The sequence below is a fragment of the Gavia stellata genome, chromosome 4, assembly GCF_030936135.1.
Source record: "Gavia stellata isolate bGavSte3 chromosome 4, bGavSte3.hap2, whole genome shotgun sequence".
NCBI classification, from domain to species: domain Eukaryota; kingdom Metazoa; phylum Chordata; class Aves; order Gaviiformes; family Gaviidae; genus Gavia; species Gavia stellata.
Window position 1 is genome coordinate 27,712,466 of NC_082597.1, and position 22,484 is coordinate 27,734,949.

General features: G+C 42.6%; 1 protein-coding gene across 1 annotated transcript in view; it reads left to right on the forward strand.

The window, feature by feature from the left end:
* The window catches only part of ANKRD26 (ankyrin repeat domain containing 26), a 59,441-nt gene extending 44,646 nt beyond the window's left edge, over window positions 1-14,795 (forward strand). Inside the window, exons 34-39 of the mRNA XM_059816261.1 lie at window positions 367-508; window positions 2,303-2,584; window positions 3,297-3,532; window positions 4,295-4,541; window positions 13,010-13,055; window positions 14,556-14,795. Coding sequence (XP_059672244.1) covers window positions 367-508; window positions 2,303-2,584; window positions 3,297-3,532; window positions 4,295-4,541; window positions 13,010-13,055; window positions 14,556-14,704 — 1,102 coding nt within the window. The 3' untranslated portion in view covers window positions 14,705-14,795. The remainder of the gene's footprint in view (window positions 1-366; window positions 509-2,302; window positions 2,585-3,296; window positions 3,533-4,294; window positions 4,542-13,009; window positions 13,056-14,555) is intronic.
* The last annotated feature ends 7,689 nt before the right edge of the window (window positions 14,796-22,484 follow it).

The following is a 22,484-nucleotide window of genomic DNA, read 5'->3' on the forward strand; positions in this document are numbered from 1 at the left end:
TCAGTAGAAGTCAAGCTTTATTGAACTTTAACGTAAAAATAGATGTACATAACTGTTTCTTAGCAAATTCAAGCCCTAGTTAGTTCTTGCAAGGTGCTTCTGTGCATGAGCCTATAGTTTTCAAGAGCTGCCAAATAACTGCAACTGCAGGTTGCCCTGCATTTTACTTTTACTCCTCTTTCCAGGTCAAATTTGGACCCTCCAAGTGATTTGTGGCATGGGAATACTGGTTCTTCTCAGTAATTCCTGGTGTGTCAAGCATGTTAAAGATGAAGCAAGCCACATCTGCACTGTTTACATGAGAGTGTGTGAAAAAGGCTCGTTGTTCCTTTGCTTCATTGTTTTCTTGACTAATTTCCTGTGTAGGTTGAAGAGGCTTCTGAACAGAGCGATGAAGAAACTAAGCGTGTATGAGGAGAGAGAGAGAGAGTCCCAGCTTAATTTGCAGGGAGAAGTGAAGAACAGGTATTCTGAGATGGTCAATGAAGTTGGTAGATTAAGAACAAAGGTGAGCTCTAGTTTGTTTGGGGTTTTTTTGGTGGTAGTGTTTTTTCTTTTGAAACCTGTGTTATTCTTTCCCTATACTTTTCATGTTGTTGATTTTTTTTCTTGACTGTGTTTTGGAGTTGATTGACTTTTCTTGATGTTCCTTCTACTCTTACAGTAGTAGGTGACTATAACTAGTAGTGATGTAGTTATCATTATGGGTAAAGATGAAAACATGTGCAAAGCAGTATCTGCAAGGGCACATCAAGGGCAAGCTGTCCTGTAGAGGAAGGGCGAACTGGGAGTCACAACAAGGTTGGCAGGGTCCGTGCTCTCACAGGCCAGGGAGCAGTCCCACAGGCCCTCTCCAAGAAGAGCAGAACAGGTCCGGTGACAGTAAGCAGGGTCAGCCAAGAGTGCAGATCGCCAGGCTAGTCCATAGGGATGTGCAGGTCTGCAGTCCAACCAGGACATGACGTCCATGGTTGAGGGTCGGGGCTGAGAGCAGTGTGGCCCAGCACAGGCCTGGCTGCAGCTTGAGGCTGTGGCAGCACCTTCTAGGTCTGGCAGATGAATCCCTTCTCAGGAAGAGTGGGAAGTAACACCACCGTAACTCAGAACAACTGTATGACGCTGGCTTTGCCCAAGATCACCCCTTGAGTCCTGTCTTAGGCATGAGTTGAGCAGGAAGCAGTTCAGGTTTTGCTTTTCTAAATGGTGTCGTTGCTTCCCAGGGCATGATGCAGTGAGGTGATGCAGTAAAAATTCTGTTACATTGCTCACTGGTAGCTGCCTCAGCCCATCTTTCTCTTGTCACAGGGACCCAGAAGTAGAGGTCCCAGATGTGCTTTTGAAGTTGCTCTGGCTGTTCAGTAGCATGTAACCTTTTACGTACTTCTCTGCTTATTACTCAAATTTGTTGCTAAAGGAGCTGTGTTTCAGAGCTACATTTGTGTTTAAAAGGTATTGTAGAATGAGTCAACTGCCTTTGCAGTGGCTCATTTTCAGTCCAAAAATCAGTAGCATTTTTGTTTCTGTTGGAAGAGTTATTCTGAATGACAGGGAAGGGTATTACATTTAGGTGGTTTTAAGTAAGTCTAAAGTTTCCTCCACTCTTTCAATAAAAAAGACAGAACATTATGTTTTATGGTCAATAGGTATAGAAAAGGTATGTTTCTGGAGGGGGAAAGAGGTGGATGGAGCTGTAGTTGACCATTGGGACCTGTTGAAAATCTGGTATTTCGTGCAAATTTTTGAAAATAAGCTGCAACTTTGACCTAGAGAGAACTTCCTCCACCACTGCTGTAAAAGCTATGTTCTGAACCACTGTTTATAGTTCTTCCAATGTAATGAAAAAAAAGAGTATCTGTTTCTTGTCTTGTCAGTTCTGTAATGAAGCTTTGACTGTGTTGACAGCACGTAAAATTCTTCTGAAGCAGGATACGTGTTGTTTCTGATGAAACCAGAAGGTGGCTAGGTATGGGTGTGTTGGATTTCCCATGAGCATACGAGCATCTTGTGGAAGAATAGCCCTAGTGCTTTTCAACCTAGCCCTATGGGTGAAATGCTGCTAGTTTGATACCTCTTGGTCTTTGGCCTACTGCAGAAGAACTGAGAAAGGATGGGAACCTGAGGGATCCTATCAGAAATCATGTGAAAGCTGCTGTTCTTTTAAAAGAAGAGCCTGGTTTCACTTTGGTTTTAATACTGAGTCAGCAGATGACAAATACAGTCTTGATGGCCAACCCTTTTATGGATTTTCACAGAACTTATTGATTTCAGCTCCCTCTGAGTTCCTTTTTTTAAATGTCTACAGGTTGGTGAACTTTCCCAGCAGCTGGAGGTAGAGTCTAAAAAATGCATGCAGCTAGAAGCTCAAAATCAGGATTTGCGAGAAGAGTTGTCTACCATGCGTGGGAACCATGAAAAACTGGAGAAGAGCAAATGCCAGCTGAAAGAAGAGGTGGCTAACCTCAAACATCGTTTGGAGGCTAACATGGTGGATCACAGCCAAATAGAACAATATAAAAGAGAGATGGAAGAACGAGCTGGACAAGAAATAAGACAAAAACTACAAGAAGTCAATCTGTTTTTGCAGGTGAGTGAATTTCTCACTTGTGTCTGTAGTCTCTATTATACACTTTTGTTGTGGTTGTCATTTTTTAATATTTTATTTTTGGTGCCTGATTCTGTGTGTTAGTGCTGTACTTCTGTCTTTCCTGAAGAGCAGTGGGAGAAGGGAATATGGTTGGGCAAGAGTACTTTCATGTGTGTGTAATGTGCCTGCAACTCCCTGAATCAAAAGCTTGCCCAAGATAGATTTCCATTTTGCAGTTCTTGGGGGGGAGGGGGGGGTATTGCTGTCCGCTGGTCTTGTTCTTGCTATTCATCCTTGAATGGGTTATTGCAACTTACAGTTCTACTGGCCAGACATATGGATCCTTCTTTGTCATTGTACAAGGGAAAGTGCTCAGAAAAGAAGTCACTGAAGGTGGTTGGGGGGGTGGGGAGGGTGGAGATGAGGGATCCTCATAATTGCTTTGAGGAATCCTTTTCTAGATGCCCTGTCCTACAAAGATAGTGTTCTTTCATTAGTAGCTTTGATGAATGATAGTGCTAAAGGGGGGTTCTTCCAGAATGAAAAGAACTATTTAACATGGTAGCTCCAGGGTTCTGCCTTGATTGCTGATGGTAGTGAGGAGGCACAGTTGCCCCACTGAGTAAAGCTGGGCCCTTGAAATTGTGTACCGTGCAACTGACGCAGGGAGAGTTTTTCTTTGTGGTGGTTGAAAGTGCATTATCTGCTTCAGACACAGGCAGCCTCCCAGGACAGATTAGAACAAATCAGAGCCAGTCATCATGCTTCACTGAGAAACCAGCTAAAACACAGGATTAGAGATCTCGAATGTGAATTGGACAGGATAAAAAATACCCAACAAGACAGTATTTTTCAGAAAGAATCCACACAGGCAGAAGTGGAAAGGTACAAAGAGCTGTACCTGGAAGAAGTAAAAATTAGAAGATGCCTAGCAAATAAACTGGAAAGGTAAGTCCATGCTTTTTTGGAGTGGTAATAAGATACAACTTTTTCCTCATGCATTTTTCTCCTAAAATCTCTCTCCTACATCTCATCAGCAGTATGTATGTAAGCATAAGATGGCGTATTTGTGAGGAAAGTACCTTAAGACCCTTCCTCTTCATTAGAACTGTCTTCATTTCTCTTTAGTATTCCAGCAGTAACACTACTGATCATGGCATTAATAACATATTTTTTAACTCGATTGTGTTTTAACAGCCAGCCTTTTTGCCAATCTCTAATCTCCTTCTCTTATTCTGTATACAGCAGAAAAGAGAAATTTCATGTCCTCTACTGCTTGAATAAGGATAGGGCCTTCAGAGAACAGAATTTGATTCTGTGAAGCAAAAAAAAAAAATCTTTTCTGGCTTTCCTTTTAGCAGTGTGTCTGAGGTTTGAGCTTTCCTCGGGAAAGGGAGGGTGGCCCAGAGTTCTTATGCAGGTGACGTACCTTTCAAAAGAAGCTATGTAAACACATGGCATTTACAGATTGCTTTGAAGCCCTAATGCTGAGAAGTCCTAAGTGTTGGTAACTCTTGCTGCTCCTTGCAGGTAGCATGACTTCTTAGAAATAGATTCTCCAAAAAACCTCTGATCAAATAATGTTCTTGTTTTGGATGCTCTTGATCCCTTCTGCTTTCAGAAGTCGAATAGTAGTCAAAGACCTGGAGGGTAACTTTGCAAAAGTGTTACTACCGAAGATAATTATTTGTATGCTTCTGAATGTTTCAGAGCTAATGAGAGACTAGCAGAAGCCAATGCTAAGCTTCTTCAGGAGCGCCATAGAAGCAAATCTTTAATTGCAAGCAGCATTGTCAGTGGAGGTCTGGCTGCAAATCCAGTTATGTATTCAACTGAACTGGGACATCTTGGCAACAATTTGGCACTGAACAGAAGTCTGAGTCTAGGAGGAAGCTTCCTAAGCCCAACCGGGAATGCATTATCATCAAGAAACAGGGTTGAAGCCTATGTGGCTAAGGTAAGCATTTTGAAATACTGTTAACTACTGCTACTCCATATGCAAGGTTATGCTTTTTAGCCTAAAGTTAGAATCCATTTATAGTTCCAAACCATATGGTCTAATATGCCAAAACAGCTGCTAATCATCAAAACAGTACACAACTATATGTGGTGGGGGTGAAGACTTTTGGTCGTCAGGGTTGTACAGATTTCGAAGAGTGCTCAAAGACCAGAAAATACTGACATCTAAATAATGAAATGTGTAACTACATTCTTCTACAAGAGAAACTGTGATAAAGAATACTGTGGCATAGGAAGTTGCAGCTAAGCTTGTCATTAAATTTTAATATGTGGTATGTATGACCTATCTAAACCAGCTAACTTTATGATGAGTGCAAAATCCCATCAGACATCTTTGTTTGAGACACCTTTTCCTTCCTCACTGATCTTCATTCTAGCTGTTTCTTCTCTGGAACTTGTTTTAGTACATTAATACCAACAAAGGGATGCTTCAAAAATAGGATGATATGAAGGGAATCACGTAACTTCTCACTTAATACTTCAGTGTGGGACGTATACTATCATAGTAGGCATTTGTTTTTGTAGTTTCTGCTATGTGTTACTACATACATGAAAAGGTAAAGCTAACTACTCCTCAGCAAGTCTTCACAGCTTTCTAATTTTGCAGCAATGCTGCAACCTCTGCAATACCTCTGGTCAAAGCATGCCCTCTAATTAGCAGTCAGTGTGATACCACATCCCTCACAGAACGGTGAACATTGACATCTGGTTTCCAAATCTCATGATGTAATAGTTGTAATCAGTTTCCCACCTAGCACAGGATTGAGGCACGGACAAGCTTCTCTATTCAGTCAGTGTTCCATCCCTCGTATATTCTGTTGTTGAATGAATGTGAGAAGTATTAGTTCACTTGTAAGTCCATCTCAGTGGTCCCACCCACGTTGGAAAGAACCCATTTAAACAATGTGTCTGCATACTGCACCTAGTTTAAAAAAAAAACCAAAGCAAAACACAAAACCCACGGCACTGCCCACCCCACCACCCCCCACCACCCCCCCCGCCCCTGACAAACCAGTGTAGGTAATGCATAGCAGTGGCAGTTACAGAGATTAACTTTTCTGTATCACTATGAATGTGTTTTTTCAGGTCAGAGGTGTAGACAGACATTACAGAAAGAACTCAGGAGGCAATTAGTACTGTACCATCTGCAGGGCTGTTCTGCATGCAAGCAGTGGAAAGGAGGCAAAATTCAGTGACCCACTGCAAAAGTGAAATAAGGAGAAGGCCAGGGCAAGAGAGCAAGAGTTAGGAAGCAGGGAACAAGTGAGGAAAAGAAAGGACAGAGAGATGGGAGCAAGACGTTAAAAGAAGAAAAAGGCAAAGGAGGAAACAATCCCACTTCTAGGAAAAAAGCTGCCCTAGTTTAAAAAAAAAAGATTAACAGTTGTGCCTTTTTTGAAGAAGAAGAAACAGGAAAAAAAGACAGTGAAGGGAAAGAAAGTGGGAATACTCAGTGCTTCTTAACTCAAGTACAGCAACATTCTTCAGGTAGTCCTTTCCATTTTAATTTTCCAGAAGAAATTGGAACTCTCTGGGCATCTCAAAGTTCTGTCAATATCAAGGTAGATACCTTTACTGGTTTACTAGCTTCCCTTAAGTATATTACAGAAATTTAATATTTTAAAAGGCTATTTCATAGCTCATTGTTTTTATCCAGTTGCTAATATATGCAGATATATATTTCAAATAGTTACATAGGCTGCTTTAACACTTTGTGAAAAATGGTTCCCAAATCTACTTGTGAAAAACATTTGAGCTGACTCCAAGAAAAGTGTGCATTAGATTTGAGAATGGTGTTACTGTTCTCACTCAGTGTCCTGACTTCAATGGCAACTATGAAGTTTCTTTTTGCAGAGCATATGTCTTTTGCATTTTGTGATGGATTGCCATGCTGAGGAATGCTTTTAGGTTTTGGTACTGTTTTTTTGAGGCTTCACTCTGAAGGTTTAAAAAAAGAGAACAAAAAAACCCCTCAGCCTTGAGCAGACTCAAAGATGTTGAACAATTATGTATGATATTTCCCCAGTCTCCAATTACTGATGTCAGGTTGGGTTTTCTGTTTGTTAGCTTGGGGGCTTTCTTATATACCTAAATTTCCCTTTCCTATGCAAAATGCAGTTTTGTTAGGAGCACTTAGTCCCCTGAAGTTCTCTCTGATCTTGTTTACAGCCTACAGAGACTTTTACCTTGCTGTCAACAGAGGAGCTGAGGATAGTTGGCTCTTATTATACACAGTTTGTCTTCTCGGTGTTAGCTTTTAATTCTAATATAGTATTAAATTCTAAAATTTTCTTCCCTGAATGAAGGTGAGTAAAACTATTGCTAAATCCTCGGAGAACTTACCCATTTCTTACCATTTCTGCCAGGTTCTCTTAAGAAAAAGCTGGAAATGTCAGCATGCTTGTTTTCTCTCAATCAAATCAGAAGGCTGGTCTCTGCAATTCAATTACCAGTGGGAATTCATCATCCCTGTTACTAGCTGCGCATCCTTTTGTGATATTTCTTCCTGCAATCACCAGTTAGGGAACAACTGAGACTAGTTGTAATGGCACTGTCTGTAGCCAATGTTCAATGTATTCAGGAAAGTCTTTAAGACCTGATCTTCTCTTTCAGAGTCCTTAAAAAAACAAAAAGGAATAGGGTTCTCAGAAGTGTGGTAGTTGCTAGAGGACATGCATCTAAGTGGGTATTTCACTTAGAACTGCTGGCTTAAGTTTCCTCAACTGTGTGCAGTATGTTATTAACAGTGTTTGAAGCCATACCATATCTCTGAGGAACTGAAAATCCAGGATTCCTGACATGTGCATCTAAAAAAAAAAGGATTGAATTGGAAGATAAGGCTTTGAGTTAGGAAGTAACAAAAGGGGAAAAACTGCATGTCTTGCTCTGCATACAATAATGGCTGGTGAATCTTGATCAGTTTCCAAATGCAAAATTACCAGATGCACAATCTGTTCTGTCATTTCTGTGGGAGTACTGTGTCATTCAGTGGACAAATTGGAGCATGAGGAAAGAATTCAGAGATGACAGTTTTAGTCTATTTTGAAGTACTTTGCTGGTTATGCTGCTTAGTACTCTGCCTGTTCACCAGATTCTTTCAAGACAGAAGAGTTTCCCTGACTCTAAGCCTTTTCTTCACTTCACTGTTGGCTTCAATTATGCCTCAAACTTTTTCCAGTAACATGGTTCCCTTCTACAGAATTTGTCTTGCCTTTAAATCCAAGCTGAGCAGTGCCTTCTTGGCTGGAGATTACAAGTGCTCCTGCCACTAAAGCTCATAAGGACAGGGATTTAAGGAGCTTAAATTGCAATGTGCCTCAGGTAGTCCTCTTGCACGTCTTTTTTTAGTCAAAGCTGTCTGTGTAGATTTGGTGTTTCTCAAAGTTGCTTCCTCAAGGTGAGAAAGGGTATTTGAAGTAGAGGACATGCCACTCTTAAGAGGAGGATGTTTATGTAAATTTGGTTTGTGCAAAAGCTTTTAAATAGCTTCAGGGGCAAGGAGGTGAAAATACTTCACACTGCTATTATTCAAAATGCTGGTATTAATTCTTTGTTCATGCAGCTGTTGGAGAAACCATTGGTAAATGGGGCTGATTGCTGTTGTGGTTTATTCCCAGCTGGCAACTAAGCACCACACAGAGCCGATTGCTCACTCCCCCCGGTGGGATGGGGGAGAGAATCAGAAGAGTAAAAGTGAGAAAACTCGTGGGCTGAGATAAAGACAGTTTAATAGGTAAAGCAAAAGCCGCGCAGGCAAGCAAAGCAAAACAAGGAATTCATTCACCACTTCCCATCGGCAGGCAGGTGTTCAGCCATCTCCAGGAAAGCAGGGCTCCATCACGCGTAACGGTTACTTGGGAAGACAAATGCCATCACTCCGAATGTCCCCCCCTTTCCCTCTTCTTCCCCCAGCTTTATATGCTGAGCATGATGTCATATGGTATGGAATATCCCTTTGGTCAGTTGGGGTCAGCTGTCCCGGCTGTGTCCCTTCCCAACTTCTGGTGCACCCCCAGCCTACTTGCTGGTGGGGTGGGGTGAGGAGCAGAAAAGGCCTTGACTCTGTGTAAGCCCTGCTCAGCAGTAACTAAAACATCCCTGCTTTATCAACACTGTTTCCAGCCCAAATCCAAAACACAGCCCCACACTAGCTGCTATGAAGAAAGTTAACCCTATCCCAGGCAAAACCAGCACAACAGCAAACAAGAGGAAGAAGTGTTCTTCTGGCAAGCGGACACGGTTACTTCTTTTAGACATAACTAAGAAATTTGGAGTTTAAAGGCTTGAAAGATTTCAGTTTTCCTAAACCACTACTTAACATGAGAGGCGAATGTCAGTGATTATGCATATAGCCTTACATTTTGAAGACGGTCATGTTGCAAACTCAGCAAAAAATGAGCATTTTATTCTTAAAAAAAAAAAAAAAAATGTGTTCCATTACCATGTAGCCCCTTTCCCCTTATTAATTTCTGTAGCATGTATGTTTGATAACCTTGAAATGGAAGTGCAGAAGTATCTTGAAAATAAAAAAAAGTTCATATTGACACAAGTAATTAACCAGTAAAATGCCAATCACATGCAAATGTCTTTGGGTTTTTTTAGTTATTTTTATTTTTATTAGAATTCCAGTAATGAGGAATAAATTACAAGTACTTGAAAAATTCTGTGCATGTCATTACAAACAGTGACTGTAGCAACCAGCAGTTTGTTATGTTCTGGAAGGAGATTGGCTCAAATTTGTTTCGTAGTAGGACTTGTGTCATAAGAAGGATGTGCGTGTGTATTGCCTGTCCTTTACAGGAGTAAAGAGATCTTTGACGGGGTCTTTTTCTCTCTTATAATCTGGTCTGCTGACTCCTAAACTGCTCATGAATTGGCATGTCACCATCCAGAACTAAATTGAATCAAGCAGATGAAACACAAATATGAGGTACTGCTAGTGGTCTGTGTACTATAATTTGGGAACTGCTGCCTTAGTCTGTAGACTAAGGCAAGGAGTGTCTGCTGCAAGTTTTTGGGGTTGGAGTCCTGTTGTTAGGTTTAACAAATTTCAAGCTTAAATCCTAACAGCTGTGCAAAAGGCTGGTGAAAATGAACATGGGTGTCTTGACATAGAAGATAATAGTGAACTCTACTAGCTACAACCAGTGTGAATTAGTGGGTTTATGAAACCAGTTTTCCTATACAATGTGAGAAGGGGAATGTCTGCTTCCTACTCTCTCTCAATTTCTTTTCCTTTTCTGATTTCATTTTTTGTCTGCACTCTTGTATTGTAGCAGTCTTTGTATTGTTAGCTTTTTACTTGCATCATTTACATGTATGCCATGTTCTTATTTCTCACTGAAGACCTTTGAACTTAAGGCCGTTTTTGTTTCTTCTTCAGCTCCTTAATCAAAAATCTGTTCTTCTCTTTCTTCTCTGCAGCCAGATACATGACAAGGTTTGTAGCCAGTACTGCTTAATGTTGGGTGGTATTTTATATTGGAAATGTTTTGTCTATTTATGCTGTTAGGTTTTGATTAAAACTTAGTGATGCATTCACATTTTCCTAATACTGCAAATATTTTGAACTTGTTCGTTTGTCCAAGTGAAAGAATGAATGCTGCAGAGTACTTTCATGCTTTATGTATTTGTAATGTTATGGCTTCTGCGGTGGTTAACCATCTGTAAGATGACAGCGTATGGGTTTTGTCTGTTACAATGAACTTCTTTAAACTATAGGAGTAGGCTGGTTTACCCTCCTTGACAGTTCTGATGTTCAAAAAGTTCTTGGTAGTAATAGCGGTTGCATCTGGAGTACCAGTACTGTTCTGAAGTTGAGTTCCTAGGCTCTGAGTATCAGCTCATAGAGTCTCACAGGATCCTACTTACTCTGTGCTCAAGCAGCGTATGTGGGTAAGCAGTAAGTCAATACTGCTTTCTGAAAAAGAATTATTGAGAAGGTGACTGCTGCAAGGGAACACAGTATGTTACTGCCTGAAGAGATGTACAGTGAGATGAGAAGTAGCAGTTACTGTTCTGCTTTCCAGTTTGGTGGCTGTAGTCTGGCAAAAGCTTTTCTGGAATCCGAAATTGTCATCCTTACTGCTCAGGAGGTTTGGGATAGTCAGCTGTGATGCCTTTTCCAGGGGGTGGGGAGAAGGAGAACAGCGGAGGCAAGTTTTAGTCCTCAAGGTTGTATTTTACCTGGCTCTTCATTTCTTTTTCAGAAATCAGCATGTTGGCTTTATTTCCACCTATTCCTCTTTCCTCAGGCGTGGATGAGAATCACGATTTTAAAGATCTTAATGGAATGAATAAGAGGAAAACAAAATCTTTTTTCCTTCTCTTGGTTCATCCGCACATGTTGTGGAGGGTCCTGTGGGCCTTCTGGTCATTGTGAAGGCTCCAGAAACCAGGGAAAGTGGCTTCTTCTAACACCTCAACTACTACTGCTTTGCTTAGATTTGGTCCTGGTTTTGGGTTGTCTTTTGGTCTAGGCATTACTTTTCCTGCTTTTTTCTGTTACCTGTGTCTCACTTCATGTGTTAGGGGGTCCCTTCTCCCCAGGATTTTGCTGCTGCTTGTATCTGCTTGAAAACAATTAGAGGTCTGGGGATTTGAGGGGTCCTTTTCCATTGTTCTCTCAGCTCCATGTTCCCCTCTCCTATCTGTGAAGGCACAGACTATTCCAACAAAGTACCACTGAGTGGTTCTTCCCATGGAGGAGCTGGTGAATTTGGTCACAGCTATCCCTGTAGTCCTGGAGAGAGGGCCCTTGCCTCCACTCTGCTGGTTTACAGCCCCACTTCTTTGGCCCTTGGAGTTACTGCCTGTTACTGCTCCTCTTGTGAGGGTTTGCAGGGTGCTTCCCTTACTGAGGCTTTTGCTCTTTATGGCCTGTTGAGTACATTGTACAGTTCTTCTCTTAGTTGGTATGTTGCTAGGTGAGCCTGCGCATTTCATAAAAATAAATACTTATTCCCCCTCAGGGATTCAATATTAAAATCAGAGAATCACAGAATGGGTGAGGGTGGAAAGGGCCTCTGAAGATCACCTAGTCCAACCCCACCCCTGCTCAAAGCAGGGTCAACCATAGCAGGTTGCTCAGGGTTATGTCCAGCCAGGTTTTTGTACATCTCCAAGGATGGACACTCCATAACCTCTTCTGGACAGCTTGTTCCAATGTTTGACCATGCTTACAATTTAAAAAAAAAAAAAAAAAATTTCCTTATGTGAAAATGAAATTTCCTCTATTCCAATTTGTGCCCATTCCTTTTGTTCTTTTACATGGCACCACTGAGAAGAGTCTGGCTCCATTTTCTTTACTGCCCCAACCAGGTATTTATACACATAGATAAGGTCCTCCTGAGCTTTCTGTGCTCCAGTAAAGAAACAGTCGCAGCTTTCTCAGCCTCTCCACATAGCTTACATGGTCCAAGCCCTTCAGCATCTTTGTGGCCATCATAGGCCAGGAAGCTGTATGGTATCTATTTTGAAAATCACTTCTGTGTCACAGAGTTGATGGAAAAAATGTAGGAGTCAAAGTATCATCAAATGTAAACAACAGCATATAACGCTTGGACTATGACTCTTCAAAAGATCTGATTTCTTCTAATGAAGACTTTGAAGTCAGAATAATAAGTGAGAATAACTTAATTGGTAGTAATAACCACTTTCTAGGGGAGAAAGGGCTAAGTGTTCCTTTCTAGCGATCCAAGCTGATTTTGGTTACATAATAAAACTGACAGCACTTGCTGTGTAGAAGCTGTAGCTGTTGCTATATTTTCTTAGTACAAAGTTAAAAAAAAATTATGTATTTTTTTATATATGTGTGTCATGGTATTTGCAATAACAATAAAGAAAAATCTTGGCATGATCTGTAGGAGCTCTTTCAATTTGCCATCTTAAGGTGGAAAAAAGAATACTGGTACATGCTTTTTTCTATACAATGGAATATGTCAATCTTGCAGCAGCTGCTGTTGCACCTCTTCTCTTACGAAGATGTAGAAGCCAGCCTCAACTGAATTTGTCCCTATGGGTGGCACTTGTGCATATCTCAGCATTTAGCTGACATTGTGCTCGTGTACTTGATAATAGATTTTAGCAATACGTTCATCATAATAACTCCACTGTGCTTTCTTCCTGTATATTTTTTTTTAAATACCCCGTTATAATCTAGCTCGTGAGTTACAGATTGTTTTGTGCTACAGTTAATGTTGCTCAGCAAAGAGAATGCTACAGCCTGATTGACCAAGAGTTTATCTTCATTAAAAATCAAACCCCAAACCAAGATGTCTCTATTTTGGGTGATAGTTTTAGGTTTTATCACATGTTATGTGTGGGTTTTAAGAATGTTTTAGAAGTTTAATATTACAAAAATGTAACTGTTAATTATTTAACTGTATATTTTCTGTATAATTCTAGGTACGGCGGGAACTGGATGAAAAAATCACTAAAGAACTTGAACAGGGTAATGTGTCATTATGTTAAGAGTGTTTTTAAGGAAGAAGATGACTGTTCCTAACTCTTGAAAATAATGGCTTGAAAGTTGTCAAGTTCATGTGCTAAGCACAGCTTTTTTTCTGCTAGCCTTCCAGTTTAGACCTGAATGTGAAAAATTCCTGTTTACCAAAATATTTTATAAAATGTTATGCAGTTGCCTGAAAAAAAAAGTGCAAAGAAAACTAACCCATTTCCCCCACACAGATACACATGGATTAAGCTGAAGTCGCCTTTCACTACAGTTAATCCTCAAGCCCAAACATCAAACATAAAAATCTCATCTCAGGGCTTCTTTTATAGACTTCAGCCATCACTTGCTCTTCCACGTACATTAAATGCGTTCAGCAGTAAACTATACCATACACATTCTCTGTTGTTAGTTCTTGATTTTTTGCTGTCTCTTACTCATTGCTTGTATTTGTAGCTTATGTGTTGCTGTCTTTTTTGAATAAGCAAGAAGAATATAATCAATGACAAAATATTTCCTTTCTTTAGGAAAAGATCATTCAGTAGTGTTTAGGCAAGCATAAGATAAGTTGATTGCTTGTAATACATAGCATAAATCATGCTCTATAATATGAGGCCAGGTGTCCAAAGAGGAATTCCACCTATTTCATGATAATTGTTCCTCCAGAGCCACTGCTTTGCAGTGACTGGTGCTATTTCAAAGCAGGTGCCCCCCTGAGAGCATTTCCTTCAGTTCCTGTATGCTTTTAAACATATAGAGAGTGTTCAACTGTTGCTTCATAAGCTCTTTCCGTGTGTCTGAATGGACACAAAGCCATTGCATTGCATCTGTGTGCATTTTGAATGTAATTGTGCATCTGCTAGGAGTCATAGAGTGTGTTTGGTTTGAGGACCTTGTCTGAAAAAGGTGGCTGGAGAAAGATGTCAAAGGTGGGTTTGTTTTCATTGAGTATGCGTTTTCATGGAGAGAAGAGGGTTTTGCCAGAGCAAGTTACAAAGATGCCCCTCAGAGAAGGTGCCAGTCTGGGAGACTTGTTCTGGCCTGACTGCAGCGCAAAAGTGTTTGCCTTTTCACAGGCAGATTCTTTTAAAGTTTGTCACAGCAAATGCAGAAGCTGGTTTTTAGGAGTAGTGTTCCAGTAAATCACTGGTTTGAACATTTAAGGAAAACAAACACTTGAGGTAGAAGAGGTCTGCAGGGGGGCTAAATTTAGCACTGGTGTAAGCAGGAGTCATTTGTGGATTCCCTGAAGATGTTCAGTGTGTAGCCTCCAGAATATATTTCACTAACTTTAGAAATACCATTGACTGATAAGCAAATGCAGAAAAAATGTGTTTCTTCATTTGTGCCTAGCCCTTTCATTGTTATGTTCCCATAGAAGTTTTAAAATCTCTTTCTGGATTGTAGTCTTTCCAGTTACTCATAATGTTTTTACAGTGACTTATTTGGGCCTGTCTACTGTAAAAGTAACACCAGGAATCCTGTCTCTTTTCTCCCTAGCCACTGCTGAACTTGAAACTGGATCTGCTGGAGCTTCTCCCATGGTATCCACTGATGGTTCTTCAAGAAATTTCCACGTTGACCAGGATCCACTTTGCAGGGCAATACAGGAGTACCGTGATGTTTTAACCAAGAATTACCTGATTTGAACAAAATGCTAGGGAAAGGCTCTGGAAATAATTTTGTTTACATAGTGCATCTATGTTTTCCCATTCCATGGTTCAGATGTGAAAACATGTTTACTGCAGTCTGAATATAAATTCAAAGTCTATTAAATGGATGTCAAGCACACTGCACTTACCTGTTGGTTTACTGATACATAGTTTTTTATTTTGCCCTCACAATAAGAACCATATCTATTTTTTCTCACTAGTAGATTGACTATTCTTGATTCTTGAGCTTGATGGAACTGTCAAAATGTTTCTTACTAAGGTAGATGCATTATTTTGCTCCACTCATGTTCTGTGTTTTTACAAAACCATTCTCTTTGTTCTGTTTAATCCTTTCACTTTATGTGTTTTTAACGTTTCCAGTGGTTCTTTTGATGCTTAAGACATTATTTGATGTGCTTTGAGCCTGCTGCCTCAGTCCAGATGCAGTGAATATTTCTGCTGATAAAGTTTTACTAGCGTTCAAGCTGGAGAATAGGGCACTTTACATTGCTGTCACTTTATGCACCTTACGTTTAAAAATACTGTGAGTGTATAGTAGTGCCAGTACAGTTGTTAGGTGGTCTTTTTTGGTATGTTTGTTTTGTGTCACAGAACCGTGGAATGGGTGAAGTTGGAAGGGTCCTCTGAAGGTCATCTGGTCCACCCCCCCTGCTCAAGGAGGACCACATAGAGCCGGTTGCCCAGGACCATGTTGGCTTTTGAGTATCTCCAAGGATGGAAGCTCCTCAGCCTCTGTGGGCAACCTGTGCTAGTGCTCAGTCACCCTCACAGTAAAGAAGTGTTTCCTGATGTTCAGATGGAACCTACTGTGTTTCAGTTTATGCCCATTGCCTCTCATAGTATTCATGTCGATTTTTTTTTTATTAAAAATTGCTGCAGCTTCAGACATCTGCAGTTCCTATGTCAACACCTGTGGTGCACCTGAAACACTTCATATGGGGAAAAAAGGAATGTTAATATATCAACCTTCAGACTCCTCAGAACTTTCTAAAACTTGTGTGATAGGATAGCCAATCTTCTTGTTGCTGCTAGCAGCTGATGATATGGTGGCTGTAGCCCGGATGTTGGCCAGTGTTGTGGGACATTTGTGTCAATAAAACAAGCAGTTTTACCTATTTCAGGGAGTTGCCTGTTGTTACTGAAAATCTGCAGTTGTCTGCAAAAGTCACTAGTGATTAGAAGATCATAGAAAAAACTCCCAATTCTGGAAGAGTAAGAATGGTTGTGCTGAGATGAATTAAGACTGGAAAAATTTGGGGGTTTCACACTCTAATTTAAGGACTTGAGTTAATAGGCAGTGAGGAAAGCAATGAATGCTGCTGTGACACTGTGTTCCTTTTTATATTAATACATTTTTGTGAAGCTAACACACTGTATTTAATTCCAGATATTCCATTCCAACTTGATATTTAATAAACTTTGTAATCTAAGTCTTCGTTCTATTGTTCCCCTTCTTGGCTTTGCTTTCCCCCCCCCCTTTCCCTGCCCATAGAACTCTACAGAGCTCTCCTCTGCTCACTGCAGCTCTGTTCACAGCTGCATCTTCAGCTTGTCCTGGAGGCCAGGCAAACAGCCAGCACGCATCTGTGTCCTTTTCCTCCAGGGAGCCTTGAAGCACAATTGTGTTAAGATCGTGGAGAAGAATTGAGGCATTGCTAATAACCAGTTCCCAGACTCTTCCTGTATTTTAGAGCAATCCTTCTTGTGGTCTGGGCAGAAGGTAGTGGGTGAGCTTCTGGTAGCCATGAAACGCTGGCAAATGGCAAAGGTTTTGATCTCAGGGGGAGCTGACCGATTTGTAGCCTACAAAGGGAAAAGGTGTTAAGAATTTTCTCCGGCCCGCACCAGAGCAGTCAAAGAGAAGTTCAGCTTTTGCTACTTTCTAGCGTCTCTCCACGGAGAGAGCAGGTGCAGAAAACTTTTTGTTGCCCTTGCAATAAACTCGGACATGACCTGTTTCCAAGTTTGTTCCTAACGGGCTCTCTGCTGCCGGTTGCCAGTGAGAGGGGAAAGTTCTTGGCTGGTGGAGCAGCAGAACAGAAATTCAGCGTTGGCATCCGGCGTCACAGGAGCTGATAGCAGTTACAATGGGGTGGGGGGTGAGGGGGTAAAGAGAAGTCCAGTCAGTTCCTTCACTTGCAAGTCCATCTCCAGTGTCACTGGGGGGACACTCTTGATCTCGGAGATGGCAGTGGGGGGATGCCCCTGAGGCCTGGAAGACAGGAAATATCCATCCTATCTTTGAGAAGCGTGAGACAGAGGAGCTGGGGAACTACAGGCCAGTCAGCCTCATCTCGCTGCATGGGAAGGTGATGGAGCACGTCCTCCTGGAAGCCATTTCCAAAGTTGTTGGGGACAAGAAGGTGACGGGGAGGAGTCGGCATGGGTTTGCGAAGGGGGAAATCATGCCACGCCAATCTGGTAGCCTTCTACAATGATGTCAGTAATTCAGTGGACAGAGGAGAGCAGTGCATGTTGCTTACCTTGACTAGCAAGGCTTTCTCTGGCTTGCACCATAACAGTCAAGTCAGCTTTTGGAACTTTCTGATCTGTTTCCAAAGAGAAGGTAAGTGTGTTTCTTAATTTCTTTGCTAAAGTTTCTTAGAAACCCTTTCAGGTCAGTAGCTGTAAGAGGATTGCTACAGTTTTAAAATCAGTTGTTCAGAATATACAATTCTGTTTCAGCAAGTCTCATTATGCCAGTTGCTTTTTCCTTAAGAGCAAACAGTGTAAGGTATCCAGGTTTTGCTATTTTCAAATGTTGCATTGAATTGTGGCCACAAAACATCAGTTTTTCATTGTTACTCATTGGCAGAGTAGAGGCATGAAAGATCACTTAAAGGCTGGCTGAGTAGTGTTGCCATAGCACTGATGTGTCCCCCCAGTGAATCTTGACTTCTGAGATATTCAGGCATCTGCTTATAATTCATTGCTGACTGCTGCAGCTCTAACTGCTTCACTGATGCTTTGCAGAGGGAATATAAATCTTGTCTCCTATAAGCATACTGACCAACCTTGTCATATTTTCCCCTTCCCTTTACCTTAGAGGCACCTCTCACCACCCTTACCCTGGATATAGAGATAAATCACCTGTTACTAAAAACAAACAAACTACAAGTTCTATTTGCCTGTAAAAGCCAATGGTAAATGCTTCTTTACTCCTGCCTCTCAGTGAGAAGGGAAGGTTATTGGCTGCTGGACAAACTGAACTCAAAGCCAGTTTCACCATCTAGCATAACAGTTGTTCATGACTGTTACCATAAGGGTAGCAGGTAAAGGAAATTCCAGTCAACTAATTAACTTCAAAGTTGATGTATTTGTTTTCTTGTTCACTATTAAAAAACCTATTCTCAGAAATGGGTACCCGGTTCTTGCTGCCTGTTGGAAACAGCCCCAGCTACCCTCAAAGTGGTGCTGCTACCACATCACATGGTGATACACAAGGTCACTATTTATCCTGAAACAGAGCTCTATCCTGTTCTATAAAACAGGGAATCAATCTTCTCTGCAGGTGTCTCTTCCATAATTTCTGTCTGTCGTGATTTAACCCCAGCTGGCAACTAAGCACCACACAGCCACTCGCTCACTCCCCCCAGGTGGGATGGGGGAGAGAATCAGAAGAGTAAAAGTGAGAAAACTTGTGGGTTGAGATAAAGACAGTTTCATACGTAAAGCAAAAGCTGCGCAGGCAAGCAAAGCAAAACAAGGAATTCATTCACCACTTCCCATTGGCAGGCAGGTGTTCAGCCATCTCCAGGAAAGCAGGGCTCCATCACGCGTAACGGTTACTTGGGAAGACAAACGCCGTTACTCCGAATGTCCCCCCCTTCCTTCTTCTTCCTCCTGCAGCTTTATATGCTGAGCATGACATCATATGGTCTGGAATATCCCTTTGGTCAGTTGGGGTCAGCTGTCCCAGCTGTGTCCCCTCCCAACTTCTCGTGCACCCCCAGCCCACTCACTGGTGGTGAGGAGCAGAGAAGGCCTTGACTCTGTGGGAGCCCTGCTCAGCAGTAACTAAAACACCCCTGCTTTATCAACACTGTTTCCAGCCCAAATCCAAAACACAGCCCCATACTAGCTGCTATGAAGAAAGTTAACTCTACCCCAGCCAAAACCAGCACACTGTCTAAGTTTCCGGTCCAGTTCCCTGGTGCCTTAGTGCTTGATCATGTATTACTAGCACACAGTGGGTGCACGTTGAGGGGTTTTTTTCTTTTTGTTTGTACAATGCAAGCAATACAGGCAAATTGCATGTGAACAAGGGTATTTCAGCTTGTTCCTGCACCCTTCTGTACTCCAGAACAAAGGGGTTTTTGCTCTGCATCAGACAAAGTTTTTGGTGTGTTGTGGTTTGTTTGTTTGGTTTTTGTTTTTTTTTTTTGTTTGTTTGTTTTGTTTTGTTTTAGGTTGGACTTGATGATCTTACAGGTGTTTTCCAACCTTAGTGATTCTGTGATTCTGTGTGATTCTGTGAAAGATTGCCTTTCTTAAGCAACACTGAGATGTATGAGATCTTGAAAAAGCAAACACAGTACATGAGGAAGAGATGTTTCCCACTACCAAACCACATCTCTTCAACTGTCCCTATTTAGGGGGGACATAGCCGCTTTCTCTAACATAAGCTTTGGTTTCTTCCATATCCATTACACCTTCAGCTCCAGAGCATAGTGTCAGGCAATCCTCTTCCAGACGTGGTACAGCTTCATTTCCCATACTTGGGGAAATAACATCCAGCGACTTATTTATGGTATGTCAGTCTACCTGTGCAGTGGCAGTGTGTTTTCCTTTCTGCATTCTCCTTTGTAATGCAACACGCAGTCTCCAGTCTCTTCTCTCCAACCCTTTCACAGAATCACTAAGGTTGGAAAAGACCTGTAAGATCATCAAGTCCAACCATCAACTCAACACCACCATGCCCACTAAACCATGTCCCGCAATGCCACGTCCACACGTTCCTTGAACACCTCCAGGGAGGGTGACTCCACCACTTCCCTGGGCAGCCTGTTCCAAAGCTTCACTGCTCTTACTCTCTGTGTAAAGAAATTTTTCCTAATATCCAGCCTGAACCTCCCCTGGTGCAACTTGAGGCCATTTCCTCTAGTCCTGTCACTCGTCACTTGGGAGAAGAGACCAACACCCACCTCTCTGCAACCCCCTTTCAGGTAATTGTAGAGAGCCCCAGTTCCCTCAGCCACTCCTCAGAAGACTTGTGCTCCAGACCCCTCACCAGCTTTGTTGCCCTTCTCTGGACACGCTCCAGCACCTCAATATCTTTCTTGTAGTGAGGGGACCAAAACTGAACACAGTAGTTGAGGTGCGGCCTCACCAGCGCCGAGTACAGGGGCACAATCACTTCCCTGCTCCTGCTGGCCACACTATTTCTGATACAGGCCAGGATGCCGTTGGCCTTCTTGGCCACACTGCTGGCTCATATTCAGCTGGCTGTCGACCAACACCCCCAGGTCCTTTTCCACCAGGCAGCCTTCCAGCCACTCATCCCCAAGCCTGTAGCATTGCATGGGGTTGTTGTGACCCAAGTGCAGGACCCGGCACTTGGCCTTGTTGAACCTCATACAATTGTTCCTCGGCCCATCGATCCAGCCTGTCCAGATCCTTCTGCAGAGCCTTCCGACCCTCCAGCAGATCAACACTCCCACCCAACTTGGTGTCATCTGCAAACTTGCTGAGGGAGCACTCAATCCCCTCATCCAAATTGTCAATAAATATATTAAACAAGACCCACCCCAAAACTGAGCCCTGGGGGACTCCACTTGTGACCGGCCGCCAACTGGATTTCACCCCATTCACCACAACTCTCTGGGCTCGACCGTCCAGCCAGTTTTTTACCCAGCGAAGAGTACACGTCTAAACCACGAGCTGCCAGCTTCTCCACGAGAATACTGTGGGAGACAGTGACAAAGGCTTTGCTGAAGTCCAGGTAGACAATGTCAACAGCCTTTCCCTCATCCACTGGGCAGGTCACCTGGTCATAGAAGGAGATCAGTTTGGTCAAGCAGGACCTGCCTTTCATGAACCCGTGCTGGCTGGGCCTGATCCCTTGGTTGTCCTGCACATGGCCTGCACATGCCATGTGAGCGCCTCAAAAAAGATCCAGCTGTTGTCTGCTTTTCAGCATATTATATTATTTTATTCATATTATAGTTCCTGTGTTCCCATCCTTCCAAATTAAGCAATTTCTTTCACTTGCCTGATATCTTAAATGGTATTAAGAGAAGAAAGATGAACGGTCTCTATTCAGTCCTGGAAGGTCGAATTAGAATGTTGGAGAAATTGGAGTCTGAGGTCATTCCAGATACACAGGGCAAAAAAGCTTTCCTTTCTGAGTCTGCTATCACCAGAGAAAGCCTCAACGCTGTACAGTTATGGCTTATATACTGGAATTGCAGCATGCCATTTCATAACAGGAGTGAATCCTGGTTCTATAGTTTACACCACTCCAGCTGCTCTGGGAGCATCACAGCTACAAAAAAGCTAAAGATCACGTGAGAAGTGCATTCTGTAAAGCCCTGAATGCACCAATACATGCCTATGTGTAGCCTTCAGTGCCCTCCAATGATACTAAAACTAGAGATCTTAAGTAACAGATAATACAGTTTAATTTTTTATAGCAAGCTATTTTTCATGCCACGTTCTTCAGTTTATACAGCGGCAGAATGCTTGCAGCCAGCCATCCACTGGTACAGTCTCAACAGCTTTGGTGTCCATGATGCTTGAAACCAGAGTGAAGAATTATGATTTTAATGGGCGTGCTGAACTGCTCAGTGGTCTTCAGTGGTGATACGCTATCAATAGGAAGCCAAGGGCAAGCCCTCCATTGAAAACCTAGCCACACATGGGGATCTTTGGGGTACTTTCCTACAGGAGGCTGGCCAGCCCTCCATGAGGCAACCTCTATGTCTTGAAAGGGTCTGTGCAGACGTAATCTGTTTTGCACACAAAGCCAAAACGCAGGTCTGCATATCTGGCTCCTTGGCATAGATGCCAACTCCTTTGAACATGCAGTTGTGAACATGGTGTTGACCTTGCGAAGCAAAAGAAACCCTGCTGAGACCACGGCTTTAGCTCCTGAGGCCTGGAAGAGGCTCTACCTGACAGTGGCTGCTGGGACTGGGACCACCCAGGGCTGGCCTGGAGGCACCTCCCAGCACTGAGCAGCCGTGAGCAGTGACGGAGCTGTGGGAGCAAGGGCCTTGCCAGCTGGAGCCCAGTCCCACCACTCTGGAGCCAGGCAAGCAGGATGGACCTAAAGATTGTGGCCAGATCCAGCCAGGAGTGCAGATTACCAGGCAAGTTCCTGGTAACAAGTCAACTGGGAAGTCTCCTCCCAGGTCAGCGTCAGCATCAGGATGAGGCCTTGTGAGGGTGACCAGGGTCAGACACAGCCCTGGGGTGGCTGGGCAGGGCCATGGGGATGGGCTAGGCTGGGACATCAGCCTGCAGGTCTTCAGTGTTCATGAGGCACAGGCTTGATACAGTGCCAAACCAACAGTGAGTGAATCAGCTTTTCTCCTCAGTGGCACCAACTCATCCAGTTGCCCAGGCCTCCAGCCACAAACCTCATTTCTTATTGCTTTGAACTCTCTGATTTAGGTACCCTATTCTACAAGAGGATCAAGCACATCTTCAGCCCCATTAGGAGCTCTTCTTTTTTCTGGAAGATCATTAACTTGTTTACAGTTCATCCTAATGGGGCACCCAGCTACTCAGTACTTACTGTGAGCAAGCTGCCGAA